We start from the raw sequence: 17,113 nt of genomic DNA, 5'->3' as shown, positions 1-17,113 counted from the left end.
TTAAGCCGGTGAGGCTCTCTGAAGGTCGCACTCAACAGCTTTCAGAACAAGGGGCTGGACGGGTGCCAGTGTTTTGCACGGTGGCCACTGCAGGTGTTGTTGCTGAGGCTTTGACAGTTGAATCAGCTGGGGCGCCACCAGCTGGAGAGTTAAAGAGTTGTCATTCGACTGCTATAGTGGTGGCGCTGCAAAATGCATCTTCAATTACAACGGTTTTTCCAGACATCGATTCAGTGAAGATGATTAAAGAGATTTGGCTTAAAGATAACCCTGATCTTCAGTCTCCTGGCATTGCTGGGGGGACTTTGAGAGGGATTTTTATACAAAGTCAAACTGCTAGAAAAGATACTAAATTAAGGGAAGGGACAGAAGATCCCGTGGTTTCTAAGGAACAGCAAGACCCCATTATGCCTGAATCTACTTCTGTTGAAATGTCTGTTAAGGATCTTGAAGATAAGATATATTCTGTATCGAGTCACTTAGCTAATTTTGTGAACCTGTTTATTTCCAAGATTAATGCGATGGCGGAAGTCATTAGTGGAGCTTTTAAGCTTGAAACCATTGAAAGATTTGAAATGTGTGATCAAGGTTTAGTCGATGCACAGGATCAACTGCAAGATGAAAATAGAATAATTGAAACATTGCAGATCCAAAATAAAAATTTAGCAAAAAAGGTTGATTATTTGGAGAATCAATCTAGATGGAACAACGTGAAAATTGTTGGTTTGCCAGAAGGCATAGAAGGACCAGATCCAAGAAAATTTTTTACTGAATGGATTCCACGAGTGTTAGGACAGGATAAATTCCCTGAAGGTTTAATACTGGATCGTGCTTATAGAGTTTTAAGAAGAAAATCTTTTTCAGGACAGAATCCAAGATCTATTTTGATCCGTTGTTTAAACTATTGTGACAGAGAGACAATTTTACGTACGGTTACTAGAAATGCCCAGCAAAATAGATCTCCTTTGATGGTTCAGAAAAATCCTGTTTTCTTCTATCAAGATTTGAGTCAAGAAATTATGTTTCAACGACACGAATTTAATTCTGTGAAAGAACAGTTGTGGAAAAAAAGACATAAGGGAACATTCAGGTATTCTGCAGTACTGAAGATTTTTTAGGATGGAAATTAGCCAAAGTTCTTTGACAATCCTAAAGAGGCTATGGACTTTGCTCAGTCTCTACCAATCATGCAGTTTCAGGAACGATGTAGTCCTTCAAGGTCTCCAAAGAGAGTAGAGATGTAAGGTGGGATCCAGTTTTTTTAAAAGAAATGGAAGCAATGGTGACCGAAGTGGTAACGTTGATTTAAAAAAATAAATCTTTTATCTTTTTTTTGAGAAGAGTTTAAATAGTTTAAATAATGATGATAGTTTAATGAAATGGGAGTTGGGAGAGGGAACTGGGTGGGCACTAGTTTCCAGAAGTCATCAGCTACCTGTGAGTTATCTCACACCCAATATTTTGGGGGAGTTACCACTTTGGGCGGTTTAAACAGGAGGAGGTAGTTGTGACCTCCGACCTGTTTTTTTTTCTTTTTAATTTTTGGGTTAAGAAGTGAAGGTTTTTTAATTATTATTTTTTTAAAATAAATAATTTTTTTTAAACTCTTTTTGTTTTCTGATTGTAATTGAAAGGGAATTAGGAGGTTTTTTTTCTCTCCTTTTTTTTCTCTTTTTTTGGGGGGGGTTTTCTCTTTTTTCTTTCTTTTTTAAGAGGATGATGTCACAGAAGATAATAAGTCAAAAATTGAGGATGTTGAATTAGATGAAGAGGAAGATGAGGGGAAAGGTGATAAGAAGAAAAAGAAGAAAATTAAGTACAAATACATTGAGGGAGAAGAGTTTAATAAAATTAAGTTAATTTCGATAGAGAATTTTGAAGATGTTATAAATGAAGAATATGGAGAATTTTATAAGAGTTTGAACTTTTTTCTTTTTTTTTCTTTTTTTATATAAGGGGAGGGGAAGGGAATAAAAAGTTTATCTGATTGTTTTTCTAAGGGATGTTTTTGTTCTCTCGATGAATTATAAAGGAAACTTGGTATTAATGGAAATTCTGTATTTATGTATTATTAATGATGATTTTTTTGAATAACAGATATGTGGTTGATATATGATTTTAATATTTGAACTTAGTTTTAAAGTGGATTTCATTTGTTAAATACATGTATTATGTTTGATTTAAATATATGTTTAAGGGTATTATTTTAGTATTGATATTTTTTTTGTTGTTAGTAATTTTTTTTGTTGTTAAGTTTTATCCTTTTTTTGTAAGTGGGGTTTTTTTCTATTTTATTTACAATATTGTTAATTAATTCTTCACTCTTTATTTTGGGGGGAGGGTTGGACTAATTTTAAATTAGATGATTAATGTTGTGTTATAATTATTGGGGGGGTTAATTTGTGTAGTTTAATGATGTAGTATTCTAATTTTTATTATCTTATTTTTTATTATTTCTTTAAATGTAATTTTTATTTTATTCATGTCATAAAATTTTAAATAAAGTTTAAAAAAAAAATCATCTAATTCGATGAAGACAAAATCCAACCCGCATCCCACTGAGTCAACAAGCCAGTGGAACATCTCTGTTATGTTCTCGAGTCCAAAAGGCACCCACAGGAACTCGAATAGGGTGAATGGGGTGATGAGGGCCATCTTGGGGACATCGCTGGGGTGGACGGGAATCTGGTGATACCCGTGGACCAGGTCATGTTGGAGAAGATGCGTGCCTCATATAAATTGGTCATAAAATCCTGAATGTGGGCACTGAGTAGCAGTTGGCCATGGGGCCATCACTGACCCTTCTGCAATCGCCGCATGGCCTCCAGCCAACTTAGGCACCATTTGCAGCGGAGAGGCCCACAGGCGGTATGAGTACCGGATGATTCCCATCTCCTCCATTTTCCTGAACTCCCTCTTGGTGAGGTAGAGTTTGTTAGGTGGGAGCCTGCGTGCCCGGGCAGGTAGCAATTGTCCTTGAATGGGAATGTGGTGCTTAGGGGTGTCTTTGGAGAACTGCAGCAGAATAATGGTCGGAAACTCTGCTAACACTCTGGCAAATTCGTTGCCTGACAAAGTCCAGGTGTGGGGCCGGTAACTTGGCTTCGCTGAACGAGAAGGTCTGGAAGGTCTTGGCATTCACTAGGTGCTGTCCCTTAAGGTCCACTAGGAGGGAGTGCACCCAGAGGAAATCTGCACCCAATAAAGGCTGTAACACTGCTGCAGGGTAAATGACCAGGTGAAATGGCTGGAATCAAACTGTAGTGGGATGGTTCGTATGTGTGAATACTACTGTTGCCGTATGCGTGAATAATGCTTAAAAAGCCTTCCCTTGTTGTTTGTTGTTTAAACATTGATACAAGTAACTTCTTGTTGCTACTGGGCTATTTTTTAAAAAAATGACCAGTTATCTGAAAATTTCAGTCATCCGAAATATGACCAGTCCCGACCATTGCTTCACTGTAAAAAAAATTCCCATTTAAATTATTCCATTTCCCATTTTCATGAATAGAGTTTTTAAAAGAATCAACTTTACATGCAATGAAAATAAAATGTGCAAATGTTCACAACTGTCGATCAGCGAAGAATTTGAAAGCAATTAAACTGCGGACCTGGACTGAGGCACTGTCTTGTCTACAAAAAGGAAGATGGCTTTCTCAGATGGTAGCTGAATCCGCTTCCTGATGATCCACATGAACTGTGCCACTGTAATGTCAGACGGCACCAGGTACTTTCTTTTGTCTATGTCCACTATCTGTGAGCCAGATACCTTCTCCACTATCACCTAAAGGGGACATAAAAAAAATTACGAATAAAATTGGTATTTGAAATTGTGATTATTAATAAATAGGTAACAGACCAACATCCACATTCTCTAGAAGTTACCGTGGTATTTAGAGGTTTAAAACAAGTCAATGCATTTAGATTTAACTGGAGGTGACCATATAGGGTGATTAATAGTTTATGAAGTTATCTCAGAGTGTTAAGAATATAAACAAGGTGATGATACAGACTTAATTGAAGGAGGAATGAATCTACAAAATTGATTAAGATTATGAAATAAACATAATGAAGCCGGAACCAGATCAGTGTAAGATGAGGGATCATACCCCAATGTAATACATTCTTAGCTTCACGAAGTAATAGCCATCCATACCAAGACCCTGCTGTATGAATAAGAAAAGCAGCAATAAGACTGAACCAAGGTATTCAGGCCCAAATAGCAGTCAGAAGAGCTAACTTTTTGTGGTAATAAAAGATCACTAGAAAACTTGATTAAAACAAAGATGAGAGCTGGTCATGTCAGCCATGTGGTGGGGGAGGTGGGGGGGGGGGGGGGGGAAAGGAGTCTACACAAATGGTAAAAAACATACTTCCCAATTGGCTCAACACCAAGAAGAAGACTTACGTTAATTATGTGGTAAATAGAATGTGATGCTGCCAAATACAATATTCAGTTGCAATGGGGTAAAGTCTGAATTAGGCTGGCTGTGGACCATGACAGTGTGGAATCCACTCACTGGAGGAGAGCAGGAGGAATGGATATTAGATCCTGGAAACAGGAATTAACATTTTACCAAATGTGGGACTAATAATTGCAAGGAGAGAGTCCAAGTCTGGGATGCAGGAAACTGTAAACCCATGTCTTAACAGATAGTAGACCATACAATAAAGCTAAGTATGTGTTTCACCAATTGAGTAAAAGTGCAAATTCAGAAAAATATCATGAAGGATTCATCTTGCCTGATATTTCAGATTTTATTATCTTATTGAAAAGCCCTGTGGATACTGCTGAAATAATCCCATTTAAAACACCTAAATGCACAATCTGAAACATTAAACATGTTTTTATGTTTGTTGTGCTAAATGCTTATACAGTATGTAAAAATGCTGGAGAAACTAGGCAAGTCTCAGAGCATCCATTGAAAGGCCAAAATTCAGGTAGATGCCTGAATAAAAATAGAAGGGGGGGGGGTTAGGAATAGAGGGACGAATACTAGATAATAGTCAAGAGCTAATAAGTGGATACAGGTGGGGGTTGAAAGAAAGAAGCTGAGATCATGGAGAGGACAAAGAAAGGCAGCTATGTAATGGAAGGAAGGGAAGGGGGTGGGGGGCTGAAAGAAGGGAGTCAAGGGATGAGAGAGAAGGTAAAAACTGAGGGAGGGGTTTAACAGAAATTGAAGAAGTCACTATTGATGGTGTCTGGTTGAAGACTGCCGAGGTGTTGTTTCTCCAATTGTCAAGGTAACTGTGGGAGTCAGTGGGATTATAAAAGATGTAAGTAGATAGTTTGTCTCCTGAAATGGAGAGAGATCTTGAGAAACAGGGAAGAATTACCAAAGGTGAATTGGACAATTGAGGACAGGTGACTCAGGCAGTTGGAGGAGGAAGATTGAAAAGCCCAGACTCAGCAGGGTAATCAAGGTCAGGTGACCCAGGTATCACTCTAAAAGTGAGGACTGTAGCAGAGTGGCCATCATTGAATTGGACTGAGTCAGAGTGGCAAGGCCTTAGTTCAAAAGGCTTTGGTGAGAAGAGGCTGAAGTGGCAGTACAGGAATTGAAGTAAGTGCAACCTATTCGAAAAACAAAAAGGATACAGCAGTTAGGCACAGATAAGGCCTGCTTTGCATTTATCTTATTTTTTTTCCTCAAGTCATAGATAGTGGGAATGGTAGCCAAGGCAGGGTAATGCTCCTTTTGCAGAATGTGGATAGTCAGGGAAGCCTGCAGTATCCCTGATGACTTCATCTGCGAAAAGTGCATCCAACTGCAGCTCCTGACAAACTGAGTTAAGGAATTGGATATGGAGTTGGATGAACTCCAGATCATTTGGGAGCAGAGGTTAGAGGGCTGCTGTCACACCTAGTTGAGTGACAGGAAAGGGAAAGGGAACAGGCAGACAGAGCAGGGGACCCTGTGGCCATTCCCTTCAATAACAAGTGTACCATTTTGGGGGAGATGACCTACCAGGGGCAAGCCACGGAGATCAGGTCTCTGACAGAGTCTGGACTTGTGGCTAAGAAGGGAGGGGAGAGGAGGAGAGCTGAAGCAATAGGGGATCCCATAGGGGAACAGGTAAAAGTTTCTGTGGAAGAGATTGAGATAGAGAATCCTGGATGATATGTTGCCTCTCTGGGTCAGAGGCAAAGACATCTCAGATCAAGTTCATGGCATTCTCAGGAGGGAGGGTGAGCAATCAGATGTCTTGGTCCATGTAGGGACCAATGGCATGGGTAGGAAGAGTGATGAGGTCCTGCAAAGAGAATTCAGGGAGTTAGGCACAAAGGTGAAAGTCAGGACCTCCAGGCTTGTAATCTCATGATTGCTCCCCAGCTGCTCCCATTGGGGAAGAGATAAAGGAGTATCAGAACCAGCACCACCAGGCTGAGGAACAGCTTCTTCCCACGAGCAACGAGAATGCTGAACGACCAAAGAAACTGATCACGCTAGCCATCTCAGACTCTCATATTCATTAAACAATATTTATGAAATACTTGTTCTACATATGCATTGTTTGTTTGTATGGGAGTTATGCCTGGTGGTGTGTCCATATGTTTTGCACCGACCAGAGAATGCGGTTTCATTGGGCTGTACTTGTACAATCAGAAGACAATAAACTTGACTTCCTATGACAGCTGTGCTCAGACTACAATTGAGAGGACTCTTCTGAGGCTATGTAGGTGAAGCTGAGGAAAGGCATGACCACACTCATGGGGTTGTATTGTAGACCACCCAATAATCAATGAGAATTGGAAGAGCAAATCTGTAAACATATCAGACAGCTGCAGGAAACACAAGATTGTGATGGTAGGAGATTTTAACTTTCCACATTGACTGGAACTCTTAAACCGTAAAAGGATTGGATGACTTGAAGTTTGTCAAATGTGTTCAGAAGAGTTTTCTCAATCAATATATAAAGGTTCCAACTGGAGAGAGTGCAATACTGGATCTCCTATTAGGGAACGAGACAGGACAGATGACATAAGTACGTGTAGGGGAACATTTTGGGTCCAGTGATCATAATGCCATTAGTTTTAAGTTAATTATGGAGAAGGATAGGTCTGGGCCTCAGGTTGGTTCTCCATTGGAAAAAAGGCCAATTTTAAGGAAATGAGAAAGGATCTAGAATGAGTGGATTGGAACAAGTTGTTTTCTGGCAAGGATGTACGAGATAAGTGGAAGACCTTCAAAGGTGACATTTTGAAAAGTACAGAGCTTGTATGTTCCTATCAGGATTTAAGGCAAGGTTAGAAGGCATAAGGAATCTTGGTTTTCAAGGGATATTGGGGATCTGGTTTGGAAGAAGAATGAGGTGTATAATAGATATAGCCAACATGGAGCAAATGAGGTACTTGAGTATATTAAAAAAAATACAAGAAAAATTCAAGAAAATTCAGGAAGGCTAAAATAAGACATGAGGTTGCTTTGGCAGGCAATGTGAAGGAAAATATTAAGGGTTTCTACAGGAATATGAAGAGCAAAAGGATAATAAGGGGAAAAATTAGTCCCTTAAAGATCAGAAGGGAAGGCTATGTATGGAGCCAAAAGAGATGGGGGAGATCTTAAATGGTTTGTTTTGTATCAGTATTAACTCAGGAATCTGGCACGGTCATGCTAAGTAAGGAAAACAAGCAGAGGTGTCGTGGAACCTATACAGATTAAAGATGAAGAGGTGCTTCCTGGGCCTGATAAGATATTCCCGCGGACCTTGAGGGAGGCGCAGTGTAGAAATTGCAGGGGCTCTGGCTGAAATATTTAAAATGTCCTTAGCCACAGGTATGTTGCCGAAGGATAGTCAGGTAATTCATGTTGTTCTGTAAAGTAACCCTGGAAATTAAAGGCCAGTGAGCCTTACAACAGAAGTAGCTAAATTATTGGAAGGTCTTCTAAGAGATCGAATATACAAGTTTTAGGAAAAGTCAACATGGCTTTGAGCATGGTAGATTGTGTGTAACTAATCTGATAGAGTTTTTCGAGGAGGTTACCAGGAATACTGATGAAGGAAAGGCTGTGGAAGATGTCTACATGAACTTTAGTAAGACCCTTGACGAGGTCCTATATGGGAGGTTAGTCAGGAAGGTTCAGATGCTTAGTATTCCTGGTGAGGTAGTAAACTGGATTTGACATTGGCTATGTGGGAGAAGACAGGGAATGGTGGTGGATGATACTTCTCAGACTCAAGCCCTGTGACTAGTAGTGTGCCTCAGGGATCAGTGCTGGGACCATTTCTTGTCATCCTTATCAAATGATCTAGATGATCCTGAGGCAAGTTGGATCGGTAAGTTTGCAAATGACACAAAGATAGGAGGCTTTGTCAACAGTGAGGAAGGTTTTCAAAGCTTGCAGAGGGATCTGGACCAATTGGAAAAATGGGCTGAAAAATGGCAAATGGAATTTAATGCAGACAAGTGAAGTGTTGCATTTTGTAAGGACAAACCAAGAAAGGACATTTACAGTAAATGGTAGGGCACTGAGGAATGCGATAGAACCGAGGGATCTGAGAACACAGTTCCCTGAATGTAGCGTCATAGGCAGGCAGAGTTGTAAACAGAGCTTTGGGGATATTGGCCTTCAAAAATCAAAGTATCGAGTATTGGAGAAGTCAGGGTGGAAGATAGCAACTAAGTGTATAAAGTTGACAAGCTCATCCTGGGTGCAGGAGGCAGCACTAATGTAGTCATCAATGTAACAGAAAGAGTCTTGCAGCATTGATTGCTTCATCTATCCAACAAAAAGGCAGGCATAGCTGAGACCCATAGCTACACCTTTGATTTGACGAAAGTGGGATGAACCAAAGGTTATTGAGGGTGAATACAAGTTTTGCGAGGCAGAGGAGGGTGGTGGTGGAGGGGGACTGGTTAGGTCAGTTATCCAGGAAGAAGCAGAGAACATCAAGATCCTCTATAAGAGAAATGAGCAGATTTAGTCCAGGAAACGGGAAGTTGTCGAAGTGAATGGAGAGCATATGAGGTGTCCAAGATTTAGGTAGGGACAGGATCAAGTGGGACAAATGGAGTTGAGGTAATGGTAATATCAATTTGGTGGGGCAGGAGCACATGGAGGGCAAATGGGTGTGTGGATCTTATATAGGAGGTAGAACTGTGCAGTGTAGGGTTGGAACTCTGAAGAGAGGAGATTACATGAAGTAGTGAGATCAGTGATGACACGAGAGATGATGGCCTGATGTTTCTAGTGGGGTTCTGTTCAATGAGTAAGATGATGTCAGAACTATGTTCCAGCCTTTGCAAGCTAAAGGTCAGTGCACCAGACTACAACATTACCACCTTTCTCTGCAGTTTGATAATGAGGTTGGAATTGGTGTGAAGAGAGTATTCCGAGGGGATGAGATTGGGATAGGTGAGTGGAGTGATGGTCAACAAGGTTGATGCTCAGCAGCAGTTGGAAATAAAAAGATCCAGAGTGGACAGAAGGCCAGAATGAGATGTCGAAGAGGAAGAAGACTAGGTAGGAGAAGAGATCCTCAGTAGTGGGTGGAGTGGAGAATCTTTGTTGAAGAAGTAGACTCGGAGATATTGAAAGAAGGCTTTGGCATTGTAGTGGATGTGGAATTCGTTGAGGTGTGAACATAGGGAAATGAAGGTAGATCCTGTACTGAAGTCAGAATGTACTATCTTAGGAAGAGGAAAGTCAGAGGGGATAATGAAGATCCGTAGGGTTTAGAATTGGGGTTAATAGGATGGAGGGATTCAGAGGGGGTAGGTGGAGGGTTAGTGGGACAGGAAGTTGCGGAAGAGGCGAGAAGGTCGGGGGTGTGAGGCGTGGGTGAAAAGGGGCACAGAGAGGGGGGGGAGAATAAGGAGAAGACAGAGATGTTGATGGAGTAGGGAAAGGTAGGGAGTGATAGAGGGAGAGTAGGATCCAGAGTTTATCTATGTATATACACAACATATTCTTCCTGCATTAAATGGTAACCTTATGTCATTCTTTTTTTTTTAAACTTTATTTAAGATTTTATAACATGAATAACATATAGAATTACATTTAAAAAAATTAAGAACAAAATAATAAAATTACAACACAGTATCAGTAATCTAAATAAACTATACCCTCCCCAATAATTATTACACATTAATAACCCAACTCAAATTAGTCCAACCCCCCCTTTCCCCCCCAAAATAAAGAGTGTAGAATTAATAAAGTTAATAATATATGTGAGAAAAAAGACCCACTTACAAAAAAAACAAAAACATAACCGATTAAAATACTAACAAAAAGAAAAGTAGTTAATACTAAGATATCAGACTTAAAAAACATATTTAAATCAAACTTAAATGCATATATTTAACAAACAGAGTTAAGATGAAACATATATTTAACTCAAACTTAATATAAAAAATTAGTAAAGTTAGTAACATTGTCTATCAAAAATTCTTAAACAATAATCAATTCTTTTAAAAAAATTGTAGCATGAGAAAAAAAAATGAAAAAAAAACTCTCTATAGAGATAAACCTTCACCAAATATCAACCAACTTCACATCTATCATCATATTAGTCACATAAACCACCATCTTAAAACAAAATTCAAACCTCATTATGCATTGTACAATTCAATTTTAGTACTCTTCCACCATTTTTCTTGAATAGTTATCCAATAAAAGCTCCAATACCACATTTAAATATCCCCAATCATTACGTTAAAATTCAGATATCCAAATAATAAAAACACATCTACAACGAAATCTATATCTTCAACAAATGGAGCATAAACCAAAAACAAAATTCAAGCCTCATTAAGAATTGTACAATTCAATTTATAACTTTCACCATTATTCCCTTCATTCTATAACTAAAATAGCAAAATAATATACACCAGAATTACCACTCCTTTCACCTTAAAGTTAAAGAAAAAATATTTAAAACTTATCCATCCCATTCACATTTAAATTTAAAATATTCCTTATCTACTGAATAAACTTTACAAAAAAAACCACATCAATTTTTAGTTTTTTAAACAATCAAATACTTTCTTATGCTTTTCTTTATAAGCACCAAAAAAAAAACCCTTCACTCTTTAATCTAATAATACAAAAAAAGGAAAAAAAAAAACGGGTAGGAGGTTAAAAATACCCCCTCCCGTCTAAACCGCACAATGCGGTAATTCCCCCAAAAAAATGGGTGTGAGATAACTCACAGGTAGCAGATGACTTTCAGGAAATAGTGCCCATCCAGTTCTCTCCCCCAACTCTCACTTCATCTTAAACTAACATCATCATTATTTAATATTCCTTTTTTTTTTTAAAAAAACAACTCTTCTTTTAATCAACTCCAACTGCCGATTCACCATTACAACCATTCCTTCTTGGAGCACGGCTCTTTTCTTCCATCTCTTGTCTCCTTAGAGACCGCGGTGGACTATGTCTCTGTTGAAACTGAGTGATTGGCAGCTCTTGAGCAAATGCTATAGCTTCCTTTGGAGAATCAAAGAACTTTGGTTGGCAACCATCTTGAAAAACCTTCAAAACAGCTGGATATCTAAAGGTTGCCTTATAACCTTTCTTCCACAACAACTCTTTAGCAGAGTTGAATTCCCATCATTGGAACATGACTTCTTGACTCAAATCCGCATAGAAGAAAACTCGATTATTTTGAATCATCAAGGGTGATTTTCTCTGTTGTGCATTTCTAATGGCCACTCGTAAAATTATTTCTCTGTCGTAATAATTCAAGCAACGAACCAAAACAGGTCTTGGACTTTGACCTGAAATAGGTCTTCTACGCAAGGCTCTGTGAGCACGTTCCAGTATTATACCTTCCGGGAAATGTTCTTGACCCAGCACCTGCGGAATCCATTCAGTAAAAAATTTTCTTGGGTCTGGTCCCTCCATTCCTTCCGGCAAACCAATAATCTTTATATTGTTCCGTCTGGATTGGTTTTCCAAATAATCAATCTTTTTCACCAAATTTTTATTTTGAGTTTGTAAGTCTTCGACCATTTTGGTCACATCTGAAACTTGATCTCGTATTTCGTCTATATCTTCTTCACACAAATTAAATTTATCTCTCACTTCAAGCTTAAAAGCTCCAAACTCAGCCATCTGTTAAGAATTTATTTCCATCAGAGTATTGAACCTAGTACAAAGTTCAGTCATAATCTTAGATAATCCCTGCATTGTATAAGATCATTTAGATTCAAGATTCACAAGAATCTTTTCAATTGGAAGAGATTCTGGCTCAACAGATTCCTGCTTCTTCTGCATAACCAAAGGGTCTTCTGTTGCTTCCTTCATTCTGGTTGCCTTCCTTGTAGTATAGCTGCGTGTGGAAACCCCAGCCACAGCCTCTCCAGCAATGACTGGAGGACGCTGGCCGGGATTTTCCCCAGTCCATAATGTGTTAATTTCTCCCAGTACATCAAGTTGTATAGGTTCTTTTATCTCAAAAGGTGCAGTTTGCAGTGCCACCGCTACAGTTGACAAATGCCTTTCCCCAGCCGGTACTTCAACTGATGTTACTACAAGTGGTTCATTCATAACATTGCCATCAGATGCTACTGCACATGTGCGAACCTGAGTAACTCTTTGTTCTAAAGGCTGTTTGGCACCCTCTTTAGAGGGCTCTACCGATGTAATATTGAACTCTACATCCGAAAGCTGTACCTTTCTCCTGGGATCCATTTCAGGCTGAGTCTCGATGTCTTTCCTGTAGGTAGGCTCCAAAACTTGAACTTTTGGAAAATGTAGTTTTTTGATAATCTGTTGTCGTTTTTTTTTGCTCTTTTCCACCAATTGTACCATCATAAGTTAAATTAACAGCACTGAAGTTATCTAAACTTTTAAAGAATTTTAACGGGCATTTCTAGAGCAAACAATAAGATAGAGTCAGGAGAGGACTGTAAGGCACGTCTGATCCTTACGCCATCTTGCCACGCCCCCCATGCCATTCTTCATACATGTTCAGGACATTGCTTTACTTATTAGTTTGGTGCAAATTAAATAATATTACCCAAAATATGGATAACAGAAAAGTCATTAAGCTCAAGTCACATTCTTGTAACCAGGAACAACACTTTTCTCAGGTGTAAATGTACAAGATTGCTCTTCATGCAATACCTGTCACAACCTCATCCTGGATCCAAGTTTGTGCATTGTAATATTGTATTTTGTGAAAACTGAACCTCCTGATCTTTGTTTAAAAGGAGGCAGTTGTGGAGTCAATACAGCACAGAAAAAGGCTCTTTGATCCAACTTGCACAAGTACTCGTCATCTGTATTCATCCCGTTTTCCAGCACTTGGACGAAAGACTTCTACATCTTGTTAATTTAACAGCTCATCCAGATACTTACATTTGTGACAGTCTCTGCCTCCACCCAACCTCTGGATGAACAATATCTTCCCTGTATACCTCTTGATCCTTCTCTTAAGATTAGATCTCTTGATATGGGCATGTCTGCAATGGGGGAAAGTTTACTTCTGTCTACCCCATACTCTGCCACTTTACAAGTTTGTACACTTTTCAAAAGCCCCTTTGACCTTCTCCCCTCCTAGAAAAACAAATCCAAACTATCCAATCCCTTAAACTGTGACACCTCAAGCTCAGGCAACTTCCTAGTGACTCTCCTCTGTAATCACATCCTTTCTTTAATGTAGTGACTAAATATGGCCTCACCAATGTTTTAAAAATCACAACATAGCTTCTCTGCTTTTAAACTGTATTTATAGCACAATCGAAGCTGATTCTGGCCTTTTAAATTCATGCCACCCAATTACACCCAAATTAACCTACAAGCCTGTATGCTTTGGAGGGTGGGAGGAAGCCAAAGCACTGGAGGAAAACCCATCCAGACACAGGGAGAATATACAAACTCCTTAAAGACAGCAGTGGATCCAAACGCAGGTTGCTGGCGCTGTAATAGCATCACACTGACAGTGTTCTTATATTCAATTCACCAGCTATTCATAAGCCTTCTTTACTAGCATAACTACCTGTGTTGCCATCTACAAGGATCTTTAGATTTGCCCTCTATTCCTCATAGAGCTTTACCATTCATTGTGTATATCCTACCTTAATTTAACCTCCCAAAATGCCCTATTTTGCATGCATCAGCTTCAAATTCCATCACAACTGATGAATATATTTCTGTAGTCTGAAACTGTCCTCCTCACAATCCACCTTTAGAGAAAAACTTGATATTGAATCTAAGTTCAAACTACCGGATAATTAGCAGCTTGAACGCGTACAAGTTGCACATTCTGCCCACCTTTAGAGAATGCTCCTGTTCTCGCAATACAACTTTTAAACTTTACTTCTACAAATGCTTATCCATTTTTAAGACATGAATTATGGCCAGTTAAAAATAATCCACACAAACTTGACCATTGAATGTTTTCAAAATAATCTTAGGAAAAAAAAATATTTAAATAATTTATTTTTCTTTATTAAAATTCTCAAAGGCTGTATACCATTTTATTTTGCATGATACTTACTGGTACTCTATCTGGATATTTAGCTCTAATTTTGGCAGATTCAACACATCTGTGTTCTGTAAAGGAAAAAAAGTTGTTAATGGAAAGAAATTTAACAGAAGCATGTATCTAACCTGTTATGAACTAACCGACTCTGTTAGTACAAACACAAACAGCAATGGAAGATTCGTCAGACAGTGGTAAATTCAAAATAATAGTTATTATTAAATTATTAAACCACATAACAGTTCTCACTTTAATTAATTCTAAACTTAAACCCCTCTATGCGCAAATGTAATTGTATAAATGTGTGTGTGTATTAAAGTCCAAACTATTTCAGTTTAAACTTGTCTAAAAAGTTAGTTTTGAGGCCCAGTATTGTAAAGTTGTGTTGAACTTGAAGGTCTATTAAATTGTCATTCAGAAGTGATTATGAAACATCAAGCTCTTTTAACTTGTTGCTTAAAGCAGTAATGAAGTGTTTGTTAATATTGAATCAGTCCATAAGACTGTACAAACTCACAAATCTTGTTGAGCTATTTTCACAGGAAGAGATTTCTTCTTAAACTCTCACACTGGCGATCTTCAACTCCTTCTTAGCTTCTTAAGAGTTCTGGAGTTTCTTTCCATGATGAGGTTGCACCCTTTGTTTTCAAAAAAAAAGCAGTCGAGAAGTGGTTGCCCTTTCGAAATCCTTTATTTCTGTAGTCCCCTTTTGTTAGGAGTCACATAACAGCACCTATACTGTTTATTGTCATTCAACCCTTTGTTTTACAAAGGTCTAACTCAGGTGTGTCCCACAGGGACTCTCCTCCTATTCCAGCTACTGTAATTTAACCCCTTTCTTCACAAGGGTCTAACACTGATGTTCCGGCTACTGTGTTGATAGTAGAGACCAGTATCTTCCTCTCTTTCGAGAGATGACTGTTTTATTCCTGTGTCTGCCACAGGTCCCTCTTGACTTCTCAACTCCTGCAGTCTTCGGATTCAAAATGTCTGAATTTGACAATCTATTTCTCCAAATCATGTGACATTTACATGAGTCTTTAATAGCTGTTAGCAACAGTTTCTTGGAAATCATGTGATCCTCATACCTCTGGCTTGTAGACGTCACAACTCCAAAAGATGAAATCACTTCTGAATGTATTGCATGAGTATGTGTGTAAACCCTGTTCTAAACCCACTACGTTACTTAAGCCACAAGCTCCTTTTACACTTGGTCCCACTAAATTTGCCATTCAGTGTGCTAGGATAAAAATGGGGGCTTGGCTTTTCACACTTGACCACTCCTAACTGGGACACTGAACGCTTTCAAGGAGCCACCCCCAGGGTTGGGACTGTTCGACCTTCTACTGGTGACGTCATGACACATCGAGTGATGGTGGATCTGCCCTAAATCCTGACCAATGCATTATGATCTTATATGTGAAAAAAATTAAATCATGCCAAATTATAACATAATTAAGCTTTATGTACAGCACAGTACGAGCCCTTCAGCCCCTGTTGTGCTGACCTATATAAACCTTTATTAGGGACCATGGGAAATGCCAGCAATAAATAGCAATAGCTGACAATTTTTAAACAGGGTGGGAAAGTTGGTAGCACTATGGTATACAATTTATAAATACCATTGGATAAAGCAATGGCAGATCTGCTCTGTAAAGCAAAGAAAGGACTATACATGGCTACATGCACAAAGCATTCATGGAAGGGTGTCTCTGCTGCACTGCATTCTGGGAAGTCAGGTCCGCCATTGCTTTTCCCCATTGTCTTTATAAATGGTGCGCTATAACACTACCAATTTTCCCATGCTGTTTAAAAAATTGTCTGCTATTGCTATTATTTCTTCCCTCTCTCTCTCTCTCTCTCTCTCACTCTCCCCCCCCCTCCTCCCCCCTCCGCTGTGACTTTCCCCATGAAAATGTTTATACTTTTATTTTAATCTTTTCTTCCTGCACTCACACAAAAACTTGGGTCATTTCAATCTCACAATTTCATTGCACATTTCACACTTGCATGATTGCAACACCAGCGTATCCAGACGCCGGGAATTGAAATTGTGGTTGAGGCTGTCAACCCAATGTGAGATAACGTCATTTGACGCCAGCGTTGAACTGATTTTGCTTTCGCATTAGACTTTTTAAAGGCCGATTGGCCTTTAATTCCTGGGATCGCTTGCAAGTATGAAAGGGGCTATATTTATAAGAAATATAGCTTAACCATAAACTAGTATTAATATTAACGCAGATCCATTACAAAACTGTGTACAGTTTTGTTTCCCTCTGACTACAGTCATTCACTTGCTGGCTTGAGTGGCACTGCAGGAAACTGATAGAAAGTTGCCCAATTGATAATCACATGTGACACACAACAGGCCATTTTTCCTTTTGAGCGATACCAACCCTCACACAAGTTCATGAGATCTCCCAGCAGCAATTCTGAATAGCAGAGTGGAAAAACATGCTTTTACATCTTTCATTCAAGTTCCTGGGTGTCAACATCTCTGAGGATCTGTACTGGGGCCTCCAAGTCAATGCAATCATGAAGGCGGCTGAGCAGCGGTTATACCTTGTGAGGAGTTTGAGTAGATTTGGTTTGTCTCCAAAAACTCTCGCAAATTTCCAGAGCGTGGAGAGCATTCTGACTGCTTGCATTACTGTCTAGTCTGAAGGTGCCAATGTGC

General features: G+C 39.1%; 1 protein-coding gene across 1 annotated transcript in view; it reads right to left on the bottom strand.

Annotated features, from left to right (window-relative positions):
- The window catches only part of gabarapl2 (GABA(A) receptor-associated protein like 2), a 42,626-nt gene that overhangs the window by 7,259 nt on the left and 18,254 nt on the right, over positions 1 to 17,113 (bottom strand). The window contains exons 2-3 of the mRNA XM_069901276.1: positions 14,452 to 14,507; positions 3,612 to 3,784 (exon numbers count right to left, since the gene is read on the bottom strand). Of these exons, the coding sequence (XP_069757377.1) occupies positions 3,612 to 3,784; positions 14,452 to 14,507 (229 nt within the window). The remainder of the gene's footprint in view (positions 1 to 3,611; positions 3,785 to 14,451; positions 14,508 to 17,113) is intronic.

The sequence above is a fragment of the Narcine bancroftii genome, chromosome 10 (genome assembly GCF_036971445.1).
Source record: "Narcine bancroftii isolate sNarBan1 chromosome 10, sNarBan1.hap1, whole genome shotgun sequence".
Lineage (NCBI taxonomy): Eukaryota > Metazoa > Chordata > Chondrichthyes > Torpediniformes > Narcinidae > Narcine > Narcine bancroftii.
This window is presented reverse-complemented; position numbering and strand designations above follow the sequence as displayed.